The sequence below is a fragment of the Grus americana genome, chromosome 8 (genome assembly GCF_028858705.1).
Source record: "Grus americana isolate bGruAme1 chromosome 8, bGruAme1.mat, whole genome shotgun sequence".
Lineage (NCBI taxonomy): Eukaryota > Metazoa > Chordata > Aves > Gruiformes > Gruidae > Grus > Grus americana.
The window spans coordinates 14,262,974-14,279,788 of NC_072859.1; the positions used below are offsets into that span (position 1 = coordinate 14,262,974).

The 16,815-nt window shown below is 35.7% G+C and overlaps 1 protein-coding gene across 3 annotated transcripts in view; it reads left to right on the forward strand.

Moving 5' to 3' along the window:
- Nucleotides 1-16,815, forward strand: part of COL11A1 (collagen type XI alpha 1 chain) — a 151,678-nt gene that overhangs the window by 73,697 nt on the left and 61,166 nt on the right. For all 3 annotated transcript variants that reach the window (XM_054833955.1, XM_054833953.1, XM_054833954.1), the window contains 7 exons: nucleotides 1,142-1,195; nucleotides 4,459-4,503; nucleotides 6,136-6,189; nucleotides 6,271-6,315; nucleotides 9,667-9,720; nucleotides 10,671-10,778; nucleotides 14,079-14,132. In XM_054833955.1, coding sequence (XP_054689930.1) covers nucleotides 1,142-1,195; nucleotides 4,459-4,503; nucleotides 6,136-6,189; nucleotides 6,271-6,315; nucleotides 9,667-9,720; nucleotides 10,671-10,778; nucleotides 14,079-14,132 — 414 coding nt within the window. The remainder of the gene's footprint in view (nucleotides 1-1,141; nucleotides 1,196-4,458; nucleotides 4,504-6,135; nucleotides 6,190-6,270; nucleotides 6,316-9,666; nucleotides 9,721-10,670; nucleotides 10,779-14,078; nucleotides 14,133-16,815) is intronic.

The following is a 16,815-nucleotide window of genomic DNA, read 5'->3' on the forward strand; positions in this document are numbered from 1 at the left end:
CAGAGTGTACTTGTATGTTAATTAATTTCACAGCAAGCTGTGAAAATTATTTTTATTAATCTCTTTTTTATAACAAAGTTTTACCTACTCAGGTCTGATTCTGTTCTCTTTTTTCAAGGATTATATCTTGACATAACTCTGCGGTATAATTGGCATACTCTAGTGTGACTGTACTGTGGGGTTTTTTTCCTAATCTATCTGTTTGTACATGTTCTTATGGTTTGAGACATGTCTTCTGTTAATTTAAAAAATGTCACCGTTTGATTTTACACTGATTTTACCTTCCTCCCCTTTTTGCTGAGTTCCTGCTCTGTTGATCCTTCTTTGATTTTACTCCCCTTCACTGTTTATTATATACTTTAGGAGAAATTGAAGGAGATTTTAGGAAACAATATACATGCTTTATACCTGCCTATGTGCCTAATAATACTAAGAAGTATTATTCTAGCAAAATGGGCTAGGTCCACTATATACGTGTTCCAGAGGCTTTCACAAAGACATAGCATGCCTTTCAGCTATGATTGCTGGGGTTCTGTAACCTGTGCTTTGTCTCTTGATCTTGTTGGTATCTTTCATATGGTGAATCCTTTAATTCCTGAAATTCTAAATAATAGGTAATTTTGTACACTGGAGAATTCTTCCCCACCTCGTGTTGTGTGTGTGCATGTTCATAGCGTAGTTCCTGAATTCTGTTCTCAGGCAAGCACCCATTGAAAAATATGGGTGATTTGTATTGGCTAACAATTGTAAAAGCTGGCCTTGCGCTTATATATTGTAATAATATCTTTCTGGGTTTACTTTTGTTATATTTTTGGTTTATCCCTGATATCTATATCAAGGGTATAACTACATTTTATATCCTTAGCTCTTACAGTTAAATGTATTGGATATGGGTGGGGCTTTTTTTCCTTTTTCTTTCCTGTTTTTTTTTTTAAGTATTATTATTATTTTTCTTATAGCTACTCTACACCTGGGGTGGATTTGCCAGTTGTTTTAACAGAGATTAAAATACTAAAAAGGTTTAAGGTAGTTTGCTGGCTTAGGACATACCAGTCCTCAGCAAGTATGATGCACCATCATCCTAGCAAATTATAGAATGTTCACTATGGTTCTTAAGATGTGTCTCTGTTACTGCATTTAGGGACCTCAAGGCAAGCCTGGCCTTCCTGGCCTTCCTGGTTCTGATGGACCTCCTGTAAGTAACCAAATATTTCATCCCTTGAATGTTTAAATACTTTTACCAAGTAAGAAATATTTCTTGATACCTGTGTTGCAAAAAGGAAATAGAGAGTAAAAGCACTGGTAGTCCTAGCTGGCAACAGTATTATAAAATCCATCTAAAACCCCTGTATCATTTGAGCTGTTAAAACTAAGAGAATTACATTTTTGAAGCAGCTGCTAAAAATGGCTGTGGGCTTTTAAAATGCAGTCCCAGATGGTGAAATGCATCTGAAACATCTGCAAGGATGTGTAAATAACCTAACTGACACACAGAGGGGCAGATACTGTTTCACTGTAGTCCTACTATGTCAGTATGGCAAAGCAAATCATCTGTAAAAATACTCACCACTTGTTTTCTGGGGAAACATAGAAGAGACTAGATCTTTCTCTGCCTCCTGACCTAAGGTCCTTATTACATGTTTGGGCTGCTTCTTTCATTGTCTACACTGGGACAGACCTAAGCCAAACTTCAGAATTTTGTGATTGCTAAGGAATTTAGCTTAGCTCGGAGGCTGCATTCACTCGTGTGAACAGAGAGTGTAACCACCTCAGTAGCATTGCTTACAGTTCAGGCGTTTAAACTTAAATGGAATCGTTCATAATGACATACATATACACTAGTTTTCTTGCATCAAAAACATCATGTTGTTATACCATCAAGAGCCATTAGACAGTCAGTGTGACTTCTCAGACCATCTCTCTCCTCTCCATACAATTTTCCCTTACAATTTTTCTTTTAGAATAAATCTGCATTCCTTAAACCTGACTTTCAGCAGGGTTTTGCTAGGATAAGAACAACAGAACTGACTGCAGGGGTTTCACTGCATAGATGCTTATATTACTAATACAGAATTGTACCCAGGGCTCTCACAATGTCTCTTTTACCTGCCAAAGTACCATTTTCATGGAAAATGTTAAATATGCAATGACAGTCCAGCTGGAAGTCTGTATCTTGAATAGTTGTCTAAACATTGGAACTTTACCCCTTATCCTTTGCTGCATGCTGGGAACAATATTAATTTCCACACATAAGCATTATTTTAAAATCTGCATCTTGTTAAACGTTAAAATCAAGGGGAAATGCTGTAAGAGATAATCAGGTGTTTAGCACAGATCTGTACCTGATACACATCCCTACTGTGGTGGGTTGACCCCAGTCAGCAGCTAAGCATCCATGCAGTCACTTGCTCACTCCTCCCACAGCATGGTGGGGGAGAGAATCAGAAGATCAAAAGCAAGGAAACTCATGGGTTGAGGTAACAACAGCTTAGTAAGTGGAGCAAAGTTACACACACAAGCAAAGCAAAATAAGGAATGCATTCACTACTTCCAGTGTGCAGGCAGATGGCTAGCCACTTGCTGGAAAGTTGGGCTTCAGCACATGTAAGGGTAACTTGGGAAGACAAACACTGTAACCATGAATGTCCCCTCCTTCCTTCTCTTTTCCCTGAGCTTTTATTACTGAGTATAGCATCATATGGTATGGAATATCCCTCTAGTCAATTTGGGTCAGCTGTGCCAGCTGTGTCCCCTCCCAGCTTCTTGACCATCTCCAGCCTACTCACTGCGGGGTTAGAATGGGACAAAGAGAAAACCTCCACACTGTACAAGCACTGCTCAGCAATAGCCAAAACATTGGTACGTTATCAACACAGTTTTAGTCACAAATTCAAAACACACCACCGTATGGGCTGCTATGAAGAAAATTAGCTCCTTCCCAGCCAGACCTCGTACACCTACCCAAAATTATCTCCCTCATGCACAAGAAGGTTTGCTCAGAGGAAGGGCAGGAGAGGCAGGTCAAACTAAGTCCATTCTAATTGACGTGACCTATTCACAATTGTTGAATTACACTACTGACTGAAGACAATGAGCAGTACCTTCCTGATTGCAATGAGCTTTGCAACTGCTCCCATGATATCTGTGTTAAGATGAAGTGAAAGCTCAAGAGCATTTTTTCAGGGGATCAGGAAAATTCTTGCTATGCTATTTCATTTCACTTCTATGTGAGGAAGTGTCCTTCTATTTTGAAAGCAAGACATTGTTAAAGTGGTGTATTACACTGGAATTAATGGACATCTAAAGGGATATAAGTATGCTCTTTCATAGCAGCATTTTTGAAGTCATTTAATGTTATAGAGACCTCTGATACTGGATAGAAATTTAAAATTTTGTAGAGAAAAAAAGCATATTCTAGGAGATTAGGATTAAACAACTGACCTATGTACATTTTAAAAAACAGATAACAAGTACTCAATGTTAGTAAGGTAAACTCTTTAAAGGAAAATTAATAATCACTGGTAAGCAAGTATCAAATACTTTTTATTTTAATCATTCTTTTAATAAAGAACATATTTCAAACTGTTTTCCAAGGCCAGAAAATTGAATATAAGCAGCAGAGGTTTGTCATATAAGATTAACAGCCACATCAAATCATACCATATTTGACACACTGAAAACATTTTAGGATGTCAATGACACCAAAAAAAGAATGGTTTTAGTAACTGGCTACATGTTATGTGGGACCACATGCTTGGCAAAACTAGAGATTTACTATGCTCCGCTAATAAAACTGATGAACATCAATAGAAAAAGGATTCCTGAGTGATCCTCATAAACAATAACCGTCTATTAACCTTTAGTTTCATTCAGTTGCCTTTAAATTTTGCAGCATTTTAGTGTAAATTTTGTAACAAAAATAAAGTATGAATAGGTTAATGTTGTGAGCATCAGTGATGTACAACAAAGACTAAGACTTAAACATATTTTGTTTTAAAAGCAAGTCACAGTTTATAACAAAGAGAATGTTTATAACGTAGAATGGTAAAACTAGATCAGCCTTCCATTGGATTCTGCAATAAATTCCATAATCTTTTAAATCATTTTAGGAATGTCTTCATGCTGTAATATTAATCACCCTGCTTGTTTCAAAATCCAATTTGAGAGTGTCTTGCATTAAAAACCTCTTGCTGCTGAAGCATTAAATGGAAGGGGTGGTCAGGATATTCCTAAAACATTAACATTGACATAATTATTGTCTAGCTTTTCCTTTGTTGTGTAAATTAAATTGGTATTGAAAACAAAATCTTTCCTCAGGATTTTGTGTGTGTGTGTTCTACTACAGAAGAAGGGTGATTAGTGACGTGAAATGCTAGTTAAATAATGGTGGGTTTATAATAAAATGTCACTACCAAAAAATGAGTATTTTCCAAATCACATAAATTTCTCTTAAATCAGGGTCATCCTGGCAAAGAGGGTCAGTCTGGAGACAAAGGTGCATTGGTGAGTTTTAAAACTTTTCCATTTATTTACATAGCTTCCAAAAAAACCTTTGGCAGTTTTTCAGCTTTATGACACATTTGTTGCTCCAAGAACTGTTTAGGAAGATAATAGAAAACCCATGACACATTCAAAGCATCTGTGTGCAGATAAAGATATTTATAATATTCTACATATTATAGAGATTCTAAATAATATAGAGATTACTCTTGAAAAGTAAAACTGATCATGGAGTTGACAGAAGGGCAATCAATACAAGTTGCATACATTTCATATAGGTAACTTGCAAATAGTTTGAGTTTACAATTCCATTGTATAGAGTGCCCAGAGTTCTGAGTACTCTTCAGAACCTTGTTTTTTTTAAGATTTGCAAATGCATGCATACACATTGTATTTTTTAGGTCACCTTCAAGTCAGTGACAGTGAAAAGTAATTTATTTCTTTATGCAGCACTAAAAGGTGTTGGGGCTCTTTAAAGCATTCTGCTTGCTCACTATTGACCCTTATTTACCCAGAACAGCACCCTTTATAGCACTTGAATCAGTTTCAGTTGCAGTACCGATTTCAGTGGTAATACTAAAAGATTGTATTCTGGATAAATAGGATGAATGAATGAATGAATGAATGAATAGGTCATTTCAGAAAGTACAGTTCCACTGACAGCAGCATATTACTATTTGTCCAAAATGTTGTTATCTGTTAGAGGCTTGTAGATATTATCCTGATTTCTTAAGAAAATAAAGCTTACACAGAGCATCTATGTTTTGAAAGTAGAGGTATCTGACCATTTGTCAGTTGTCCTTATGTCTTTTGAATTTACTGATCAATTTCAGCCAAATTTGATAGAAAAATGTATTTCTCAGAGATGTTAACAGTCTAAAGGTTTTCTGAAAAGATACAGTTGGAAAGGGGAAAAAGACCTTATCAATGGCCCCGTTAAGGAAAGATTCTGTTATCTGCCCATCTCAGACATCAGAGAATCAACAAAGCAGCTCAGCCTCAGACACAGATATGTATGTGTCCAGGCTTCCTTGCTTCCACTGTTTACAGAACTCAGTTTCTTTAGGCAATGCCAGCAGATTGCATAGTATCGAAGCTGAGCATTTTTAAAATGCTCAACAAACAGTAAATAACAGCATCCAGACACTGGTCAGTATTGATAGCACCATAAGCTGTTTAGCTTTCAGGTTTGGAATCTCTTTCTTTTAAAGACCATGATTTTTATTATTATCATTATTTTGATCTCTACTTTTGACTTGTATCATCATCATAATTAACATATACATCTTCTCCAGTAAGACACCACTGGTTTCTAATTGACATCTTTTTGGTTTTGTTTGTTTGTTTGTTACTTTTTCCAGTTACCACTGTTTCAGATAATTTATGTTGTGGATAGAAGTTTCCCAAATATACAAGTAGAACCAAGTTCATAATTCTGTTAATAGTTTTATAGTGACATTGAAGGGTGCTTTGTGATGCCATGACATTTCTTAGTGGCAGGCAGCCCAGTGTTATTTTGATGTCTAACACAAGACTGCTGCATTATAGTGAAAGAACAAGGATTACACTCAGAAGAGAACTGCTTGCTAACCAAGTACTGTACAAACAAAGGTTCTTTACTCCAATATATTTTAGGGGCCTCCAGGTCCTCAGGGTCCCATTGGCTATCCAGGTCCTCGTGGTGTAAAGGTAAGATTTAATTACTGGATTCCTCTCCCCACCCCTTTTTGAATATATGCATGTGGGTAATTCTTTATATTCTTTATTTAGGGAGCTGATGGTGTCCGTGGTCTCAAGGGATCCAAAGGTGAAAAGGTAAATCTGACTGCATTTAATTCCTTTCCCTTTTCTGTGTTCTTTATTTGACTGCTACATCTTCTGTCTCCTTCACTGCACTGTGTTTTCTCTTGCAGCAGTGGGTTTATTTTTGCCTTACCCTAAGGACATACCAAGCCCAAATCATAAATCAGTGACCTCCATGGTTATTTACAAAGTGAATATAAACCCTTCAGTTATTAGAATGGTTTTGGGTCCTCTTTGCACCAGTTTAAGTAACTTCTCTCTAAGGTGCTCTTAAGTAGAGAATTAGACATCCCCTCTCTTGTTAATAGATACTATAGTTGATACTGAGAAGTTTGTGCATCAGAGAGATTTGTGGTGATAATAGTATTATTTTATCCATTTTGATAGCACTGTAGGCTAGATTTTGTCATTTTTGTGTACATCTTCCAATGGCTTTTCCAGGTATTTTTGTCCCAGATCTTTGGCTTTGCCAAAGTGATGGACATCCCCAGTCAGATGCAGATACAGGAACATGAAGAAAGCTTTTACATCCATCCCCCTGATACCATTAATTCTGTACGTAGAGCTCTCACTAGAGTAAACACCAACTACTGCAATCTCTGCTGACTTCTCATGGTCTGCAGTGGCTGAAACTACAGCCAGTATTGGTTTAAATTCCCACTTTCCTCGTCACTTAGAATAAGAGACAGATAACAAACACCATCAGTCATACCTCCTGACCACACAGGCAAATTCAGCTGTGTGGCTCTGGTGGCTACTGTGTATATATTTATAGATATTCCTCAAGCAGAAGACTCCCTCATGCCAAAAAAACTTGATTTCAGTGCTAGAGATCGGTCTTTCAAGCTCAGATGCCAAGAGCTGCTGTTTTCAGGCTTTCCTAAACCACAGTTTGTCTAGTCTGCATACTCATTTTAGAGTTGCTCATTACATCTAAGCTGAAAACAGCGTGTTTAATACCTGTGGAGACTGGACAGTTAAAAAACCCAGATTTTTTAGTGCCATATTGAGTGATTAATATCCAGCTAGGACAAAATACAGGAGTGACATATAAATAAGCTTAATATATGTGTGTATATATATGTATCTATGAATGAATACTGATTAGCATAATCTCCACAATATTTCTGTGTTCCCAAAAATTGATCTCACACTTGCAGTAAGACACTGATCTCTACTGAATACCTCAAAAGGTCACACAAAGATATTTCATAGATTGTCCTCACAGTGCTTTAAAGGTCTGTTACACAGGCCTTTTTAACTGAAGTTATTCAGATGCCATTACATGGGGGAAAGCACTGTAAGAGACAGAAATAAGTAAAGTCATCATTCAGGAAAGCCTCTGTAGATCTGGAATGGTCCCAGGGATATCAGAGGAGGTCCATCTCTGTACTGACCAGTAAATGCGATGAGAAGTCTTTAGCTATTTTATTTTTTATTAACAGCAGAAGAGGAAATAGAGCATTCAGCTCTCTCCTCCTACATGGAATAAAATCAACCTCTTGTAGATCTCAATAGCTGGAACCTCACTCTGAAGGCTGAAGAAGAGTTTCTGTTCATTTGGCAGCCATTTGGCCAGTAGTTTGCACATGGTCAGTCCTTGCTGATATGTTGCAAAGTGTTCTCGTGTAATTATTACTGTCCATGGCCAGAACTGAGCAACTTTTACAACTCAAGCTTTTTTCATGTATTCTACACTCTACCTTTTTCACCTCTCTGTAAATTTTAAGAAAGATCACCTTGAAATTTAAATTTGTGCAATATGACCATCTCAAGCTTAGCTTCACCATCTAGAAAGCATGGGAAACCTGCTTTTATAATGGTCTTTAGTATATCTTTTTTAATGAACCATGATGGGTTACTTCATCTTTTTTTACATGAACACATACTGAGAAACTATTTTTGCTTATTTGTTTTTTTTTTTTAATTTTAATGTCTCCTCACCTGTTTTGAGCTGTTTACCACTAGCAAATCTATTTCTATCACCCTTTTTAGGGTTATTTGTTGCATGCAGCATAACTACTTCTGAACAGAGTCAAAATGGCTTTAGCCTTGTAATCTGTCTCAGTTGCTGATCAGGGAGAAGATAAAGCTTTTGTGGGCCCAGGAATGCAAAACCCAAACTTCTTTTTCAAAGTGGGGATGAAGTAGAAAGCCTTTCTTGTTGGTTTTTTTTTTTTTTCCCCAGTAATGTGGGCCATAGTATCACTCTTTCCTAGCTTTATTGACAGTCAAAATATTACTGAATTCTAAGTCAGCAATGTTACTTCAGCATATAAAAGAACTAACAGCATCATAGTAAAACATTTTACTGTGTGCTCATTCATCACAAAGACCTTTGCTCCCAGCGTGTAACTAAGCATCAGATAAAAATGCAATCAATAGTCTTTGTTGTCTAGATATTGGAATGCTAGTTGTATCATGAGTCAGATTAAGAAAGAGGTAACCAAAAAGTGATCAGTTATGCTAGAGCAAGTTGTGAACAACTCCACTGAACAGCTCTGGAGATTTCTGTTTGTATGTGAACTAACTCAGACAAGTGTAAATACAACTTGTCTGAGTACTGTCTACTTGTACTTCAGCATGGAGACCTGTTAAAATGCTTGGAGTAATTTCTCTGCCAGAATTTACTAGGCAGTAAGTAATTCTCACTATGAATAACAATAATGTGCACCTGTTTTGCCACTGTATATGGATTCAGTCTCAATGTCCATTTTTTTTTCTACTTTCCTTCGATCACGTCACCCAATGAGAGTAGGCAGGGATGAGTATTGCTGGACATTGAACTACTATATACAGATGACTACTTCTTCTTTTAGGTTGTGAACATTAATATCCGTTTTGGGAGGTTTTTATTAAGATGTCACAACCAGCCATTTTTTTTTATTCCTTTCTTGATGCTATTAAGACACTAATTTAAAAGAAAAATTAATTAAAACAGAGGTTCTGCTATCAAAGAGAATAACACTGAATAATTGGCCACCAATTTTTTAGTTAATTGAATGGATAACCTTATTAAAAAGAGTGATAATCAAAAAAAGCTTAGGAGTTAAGAAAAAAATTTACAAGATAATTCGTAATAAAATAGAAGAATTACATTGTCTCTATCTTTAAACAGATTTTAAACAGCTTTAAACAGCTGCTATTGGGAACTTTCAAACTAAAGAGTCATTTTGTATAGTGCACTGATATACTTTCTCTAAAACAGCAATAGCTGTATTAGATTTTCTGATGTCTGAAGTTCTCATTTTATCTATGCAAATTATTTTAATCTAGAGTGAATGCATTTTCTTATTCTGTCTGCAGAAAAAAATAATCCTCCCTATTACTAAAAGTCATTACATGCATTTCTGCCTTTTTTAGGGTGAAGATGGTTTTCCAGGATTTAAAGGTGACATGGGCCTTAAAGGTGACCGGGTAGGCATTTATTCATAGCCCATATGTTCTTAAAAAGCTTAAGTGATATTATTTTGAAAGGATCACTGAAGTGAACAAATAAATTTAAAACAAAAATAAAATAAAATGAAAGCTAGTAGATGAAATTATTTCTATTCCCTGTGCATGCACAGATTTGAGCCAGAGATTTGGTTCTTGTGAATCAACAATGACCAGTTACAGAGGAAGAGAATGTCATTCCTGGATATCTTTTTCACTAAGCTTCTTCCTAGGCAATCTCCTTTCTCATATTCCAAGATTTCCAGTATTTGCCTGAGGAAAATTAATCTGTCCAGGATAAAGATGTCCATTCCAACCTAGCATCTTGCAAATCTCTGCCAAAATGTTGTTTATTTAGCCCAATGGGCACTTACTTCCTTTCACAGGAAGTGTTGTGGAGGTTCTAAAAAAAAATTCTCACAAGTGTCTCCTGGCCTATATCTGTTGTCTGTATACGTAAATAACTGTGAAGATGGTATCCACATAAGTACTTAGATACAGACATTTTTCTTTCTGTGGACTGTCAGAGTGCCTTCACAAGAATTTAAAGAAGGAAAAATAAGAATACGTAGTTTCCAAATGCAGCTCTCTTCAGGCAAGGTGACCGGGCTCTTCCACTTGTGAAAGTAATATTCAGTGCCTAATTTATATGTATTTGCACTTATATTATGAATATAAGCAGTGGTATTTTCCTAATTGGAAATAGGACAGGGCTCGAGAAACCTGATATAGTTGAAGATGTCCCTGTGCATTGCAGGGAGGTTGGATTAGATGACCTTTAACGGTTCCTTCCAATCCAAAGCATTCTATGATTCCATGATTCTAATCTCTATTTACATTTACTGAAAACTTATTTTCAAGTAATTGTAGGCAGTCTTTCTAGTATATGCATAAAGGCAAGTGTTCCATGTTTATAAGGTGGTGTATTTTAGGGAGAAGTTGGTCAGCCAGGTCCACGGGGAGAAGATGGTCCAGAAGGTCCAAAAGGTCGAGCAGGTCCATCTGGGGACCCAGGTGCTGCTGGTCCAGCTGGGGAAAAGGTCAGTAGCCAGATATCAGCATAAACATGTCCTTGCCTTATAAGCATAGATGGAGCACCCATGATCTTCATCTCCAGATCTGCAAAATCTTCAGCTACCTAACAGTAGTTTTTGAGACACTACTACAGCAGTTCACATTTGAACAAGTATTGGGAATCATTAATTTGTAATTATTCAAAAGGGTATTATAATACTTCATCGTCACATAAGGCAGCTAAAGTCTTATCCCAAATTACATACAGTGCATGCCAGCTAAGGAAAATATGATGCAAACAAAATAGTTGAGCACAAAGGAGGATAAAGGTGCTGCTGGAGAGTGAATTAATATTCACAGTCATTTTATGACAAATTGTGGCATGAAGATTGTTTTAAAGTGAAAACACATCCTGAATAAAAATACAAAATAGGGTTGGCAAAAATGAAAGGGGCTGTTAGAAGGGAGGACTGAAAAAAGGATGGTGATATGAAATATGAACACAAAAATAAGTATGAATCTCTGTAGAATCCTGCTCTCAACAAAAAACACTTGAGGTGATTGATATAGAGGAGGAAAGGAGGCTGAGGAATGTGTGCACAGGTACCATATTTCACTGGGTTAGACCATCAGAAATGAAAGGTGATTTCAGCAGTGGCATTTTGGATAAATGAGAAAGAAGGACAGAATAAAATAAAACAAAAATGATGCATCAGAAATGTGTATACTATATTTCAGAAAAGTGAGAAGATGCTGGTGAAAATATCTCTCTAAATTTTTTTGTAACTGTGGCTTTAATGCTAGTTCTGTCTTGAAAAGAATAGGACAGAAGGTGCATTTTACACAACATTTTCACTTTCACTGTCTTTAAAATAGGAACAGTTAGTATTTTCCAGCAACATCCCACCTGACATCATGATTAATTATTCTTTCTGTCTTTTTATCTGTATAGAGTCTTCGAAATCTTAATAAGTATGTGGTACTACCAAAAAGGTAACAAGGTTCAGAGATAAGAGTTTTGCCAGGAAGAAAAAAGATTATTCAGCAAACTTCATAACAAACTCTCTTTTCATCAAAAATTGCTACTTCTTGCAAGTATGTCGTTAGAAGAAGTTCAGAAAGTTGTTAGGGTTATAATTTGAGCCTATTGGCATTCGTAAACCCTTAGAAAAGTATATATCCAAAAACTCAGTTCATTCATTACAAAAAAAGATATATTTTCAGGTGTAGTTAACTAATGGCAACTATTTATGAATTAATGTTCTCCATAATTTTGCAAGATATCTTACCAGCTGTTAGGTCATTGAATTGATTCATTACGTGATGAATCAAAGAACATACAAAAAAAGAAACTCAGAACTATTCTCCTACATGAATGCAAGCTGATTTCACACCAGAATGCCAGTGTACTCAGTTTTAACTACATCAGAAAAACTATCCAGTATAATAAGGGTCATATTATTTTCACCTACAGTATATTTGCATTCTCCAGAAAGAACCGTATGTTTTATGGCAATGGTTGTTTTCAGTATCACTGACGTGACAAAAATGTAAGAATATTGGGAATTTTTCAAAAATCTGTATTGTTGTCATGATATCTGCAGAATAATTAATTGACTGAGGACATCTACAAAACAGTGCATTTTTCCCAAGTCTTTATAATCTAAGTAAAAAAACCAAAGTAAACCAAACCAAACAAAAAAAAATGTTGGTTTTAGTTGTTAGGTTTTAAATATGAATTTGAGTACTTTTTAATTCTTATTCAGATTACTCAATGTGAATATAGATTCATGTTTTCAAGCATTTCTTCTTCACTGTGACATTTATGGGGTTCTCAGTCTCACAAATCCAGAATCTGAAGCCCTAAACTGGTGTTGCACAAAATTATTGAATTCTATCATGTTGATCCTGTGCTACTTATTTTACACAAAGACTAGAATAATCTTTGTGAATTCTTAGATCTCCCCACAATATTAGGGAAATGCCTATAAGACCAGTTATCAATGTCCTATTCCCCTGTCATTCCTATGACTTATTTAATGCAAACATACTACTGAATCTGATCCCGTGATTAGAAAATTCTCTCTTCCAAGTAGGTCTAGAGCTGGATTTGCTTAGTAAAAAAAATACCAAGTATGCTGCAAAAAAAATTAGGAACATATCAGAAAAGAGCTTATAATCAAAACCCATCCATATTCACACTTAAAACCTAGGCAACTGAGCTTGCTTAACCCTAAAATCAGGGACAAAACTTTCAGTGAATTTGGCAAGAATTTGATGCGCTGTCATGCTGCAAAACATTTCAATCATTGTAATGCATGCAGCTTGTTTCAGCGTGGCACATAACTGGCAGCATTATCATTCTTTTCATAAATCAAAGAATTCTTCTTTAATAATTTCTCAGACACATGCACTTACATGAATATGATAATACACAACATCTTTATTTATCTGCTTCATTTTTTAAGAATAGACATGTTTATTCTGGCAAATTTCCTTTCCCATATAGGTGTCTCCTTCCTCATTTTCATTACCTAAGGTTACTGCAGAGTACCATATTATATTGTGTAATCATATCTTTTCCATTGAGATCTTCTACAAAAGGTGATAGTCTGGAACGTAGACTGTGTTTAGAATAGGGAAATAAGCAAATTCTTCCCCAGAGTTCCCATCTTTCAAAGACTGAACAGCTTTCCCTTGCCTTTGAAAGTGGCAAACCATCACTCATCCTCTAGAGGTCTGAAGAGACCAACGCAATGGGGTAGTGTACTGTATTGCATTTCTAGGAATGGTTAATGTCAGAGTCGATCAGACTGCTCATCCTGAACATAGCAAGGTGGTAATATTTGCTGACGAATCTGTTGTCAGCAAATAGTCAGTATGATTTATCATAGTCTCAAACAGTTTAGAACTATTCTAGAAAAAAGTTGATTCTTCAAATGCCTATTCATGAAAAATCTGTGGAAAACAAAGCAGCCATCACACAGAATAAATTAAAAAGGATTTCTTCTCACTTAAACCTATTAGCACCCTCATTTCTTAGGGAATATTAATAGTTTAATGACCTCAGCTCCACGTCACTACATGTCACACAGCACAGCATGTCATGGGGGAACTTTGCTGAACTGATTCATTGGAGTGCGATTTTTAAGTTTAGGGAACTAAACCCACTGGTGATTAATAGTTAAAATGAGAAATTTATTTAATTGAATATTATATTCCATGAAGTATCATCACTCTAAGTTGTGGAAAAAATATTTTCTATGGAAGTATGCTGAACTACTAAGGAGGATAAAATAAAATTTAACACTCTCTTCTTATTGCAGGGTAAGCTTGGTGTACCCGGATTGCCAGGATATCCAGGAAGACAGGGTCCAAAGGTGAGCTGTAAATGAGCTGTATATCTTGTGCCTTGACATGAGTCACAATGGCAGTTATTTTATTTGTGTGTTTGGGGAAACAGGTTGTGGGCATCAAAGCAAGGGCCGTTTTTCACATTTTCTTTCTTGACAATCATGTTCTGAAGTAAAATTTTTAAAAACGTTGGATCCCTAAGGCAGGCTCTTTAAGGAGCAGTATCTTTCCTCTTCTTAACTCTACTGCCTTCAAACTTTTCCCATCCTGTCATGAGTTATGTTTTTGCACAAGCATCAGACTGGCATGCATTAAACAATTTGAAAATGAAGGAACTGCTGACATGCTTAAAAGAGAATGAGCACTATTTTGACCACTAAATGGATGATGATAGTGATGCGAATTTTCTGTGTGGCACAAGGATTCCATTTGTGTCATTACTGTTTCTTCCATAGATTAAGTCATATTTCTTTGAAACATATAATTTACAATTTTCATCATGTTTTCCTTTTACTTCTGTTAAGACAAACATGGCAAAACCCAAACCTTAGTTGATTTATGTGCTATCTTTTTTGTTTTGATTGCAATAGAAAACCTTATAGGTGTCTTCTGGATTAAGTGAAGGCTTATATTTTTAAAACATTTTTATTAAACTTATTTTTAAAAAGATCATCCTAACACAGTTGTAGGAAATGAGCGTGCTAAATTAATTGCAAACTCTCATTTCTGAGAATAAAAACAGAATTCTACAGACATTTCCCAGTGTAGAGGAGGCCATTAGGGAGATATTGCATCTCCAGACTGTCTCAAAGATGACTCATCTGGGGAAATACTGCAAGTGAAAGATGCCCTTACCTCTTCTACAAAACTGAACAATCCTCAACTTTGCTCTACTTTGGGATCTATTTTTATTTTCAAATTTGAAATTATGATTTTTTTGGAAGAAATACAACTTCCTGACTGGCTAAGCAAAGTGTTTTTTCTGACTCTGGCCTATACTTTGGCTTTTTTTCAGTCAAGTGAATGAACTATCTGAAAAGTGCTTATCCATTGAACACTGTGTTAGTGAAAAATATCAAAACCATCTATGGAAAGTATTCATGAAAACTATTCACCTTGAGAGACATGGGGGTTTGCTTCTGTTTCTTAACTCAAATGTCTGAGATTTCAGTCTCTCTTTTTGTTCTCCTTTGAACTGTCTTTTGAAAAGTCTAAGATCAAAGAGGTTTTACATTATTCAGTTCTAAGAACCAAAATTATTTTAACACTTCAAATAAAAGTTGATTGATTCTTCTTTCCGCAAAGACTTGATCAAGAATTTCATTACGTTAAATTTTAATCACATTAAAATTGAAAACAGTTCTCAAGCTGAATTCGTTGTTTGCTCTTCTAATTTGTCACTTAAACTTCCAAGGACAAGTAATGACAGCTACAATACATCAACTCACTAGAGGCTTGTTTTGAAACTTATTCACAGTTCAGTTCAAAATAACATGAGAGAAAAAATGGAGCAGAAAAGCATATTAGTTGTGTAAAGCAAATAAGAAATCTTGTCCCAGTATTGTCAAGAAGGTTCACACCATTCATTTTCTTGTTACTTACTTGCTTTTCATTATTTTTCTTCTGAGAATTGTTAGACTACTGCCATTATCTGATAATTTTCGCTATTTTTTTTCTCCTGTCCAGTCCCTCTTGATTAACACAATTGCAAAAAGTACTGTATACATAAGATATTTACAACCAAGTCATGCCTATTAATGCCTGATCATTAGTTTGTTTTTTCCTCTGGCCTTTTAATTTTAACATGCTTGGGCTTTGCAGAGTAGAATTTTTACAGGTTTTTTCACATTTTAAGTTATAACTGCTGAAGAATTAAAAGGAAATAAAGGAAGAAAAAAAAGAAAAGAAAATCTCTTTTCTCCCACCAGTCAATATCAGTCAGGTTTTCATTAGAATCAGTGTCAGTGAAGTTGTACCGCCCCTAAGCCATTAATGGATAATTGGAATGATTGTGTGAAGCAAGATTCATTAAAAGGAAAACATAAGTAACAAAAAGAGAAAAAAGGAGAAAATACTTATTTATGTTTCAAAGAAGAGCACCAAGAAATTCTATTTTAATTTTTTGTTTATGCATTTTATTTGCCACTGAAATACTAATAGCAAGCTGCACAGATACAGATGTATTATCACAGCAGGGGGACTGGCCAGTAGTTTTAATGGCTGACCAAAACAAACACTGCTTTCATTTTCATGTCCAGTCACTTAAAAGTATATTGTATCAAGTCTATCACCTCTTTGACCCCAAGTCCCTTATGACAAATTAACACCTTGGCAGGTAACAGGTCTGCTGTCCCTCTGGACTTGTATACCAGAAATAAGGAAGAAAATAGTACTGTTCAGATTAGGCTGGGTAGTTAGCAGGAGGAAAAGGGAGAAAAAAAGAGAAGCAGGAATAATGCCTGGAAGCAGTTTCTATATATAGAATCAAGTCAGATAATCTCCCCATACATTCTGCTTACGAGATGAGCATATAAGCACATATACAAATTGCATGTATCAGTTAGTTGAAACTGGCCAGTGGTCAGTTTAGTGAATTAAAGCACTTCAAGTAATTTACAGCTCAGTAAAGTAAATAGAGCACCACTGTTCAGATGTGGCAACACTTTGCAATTATTTTGAATGAAGTTATCTTGTAAAAGAGTTACTATA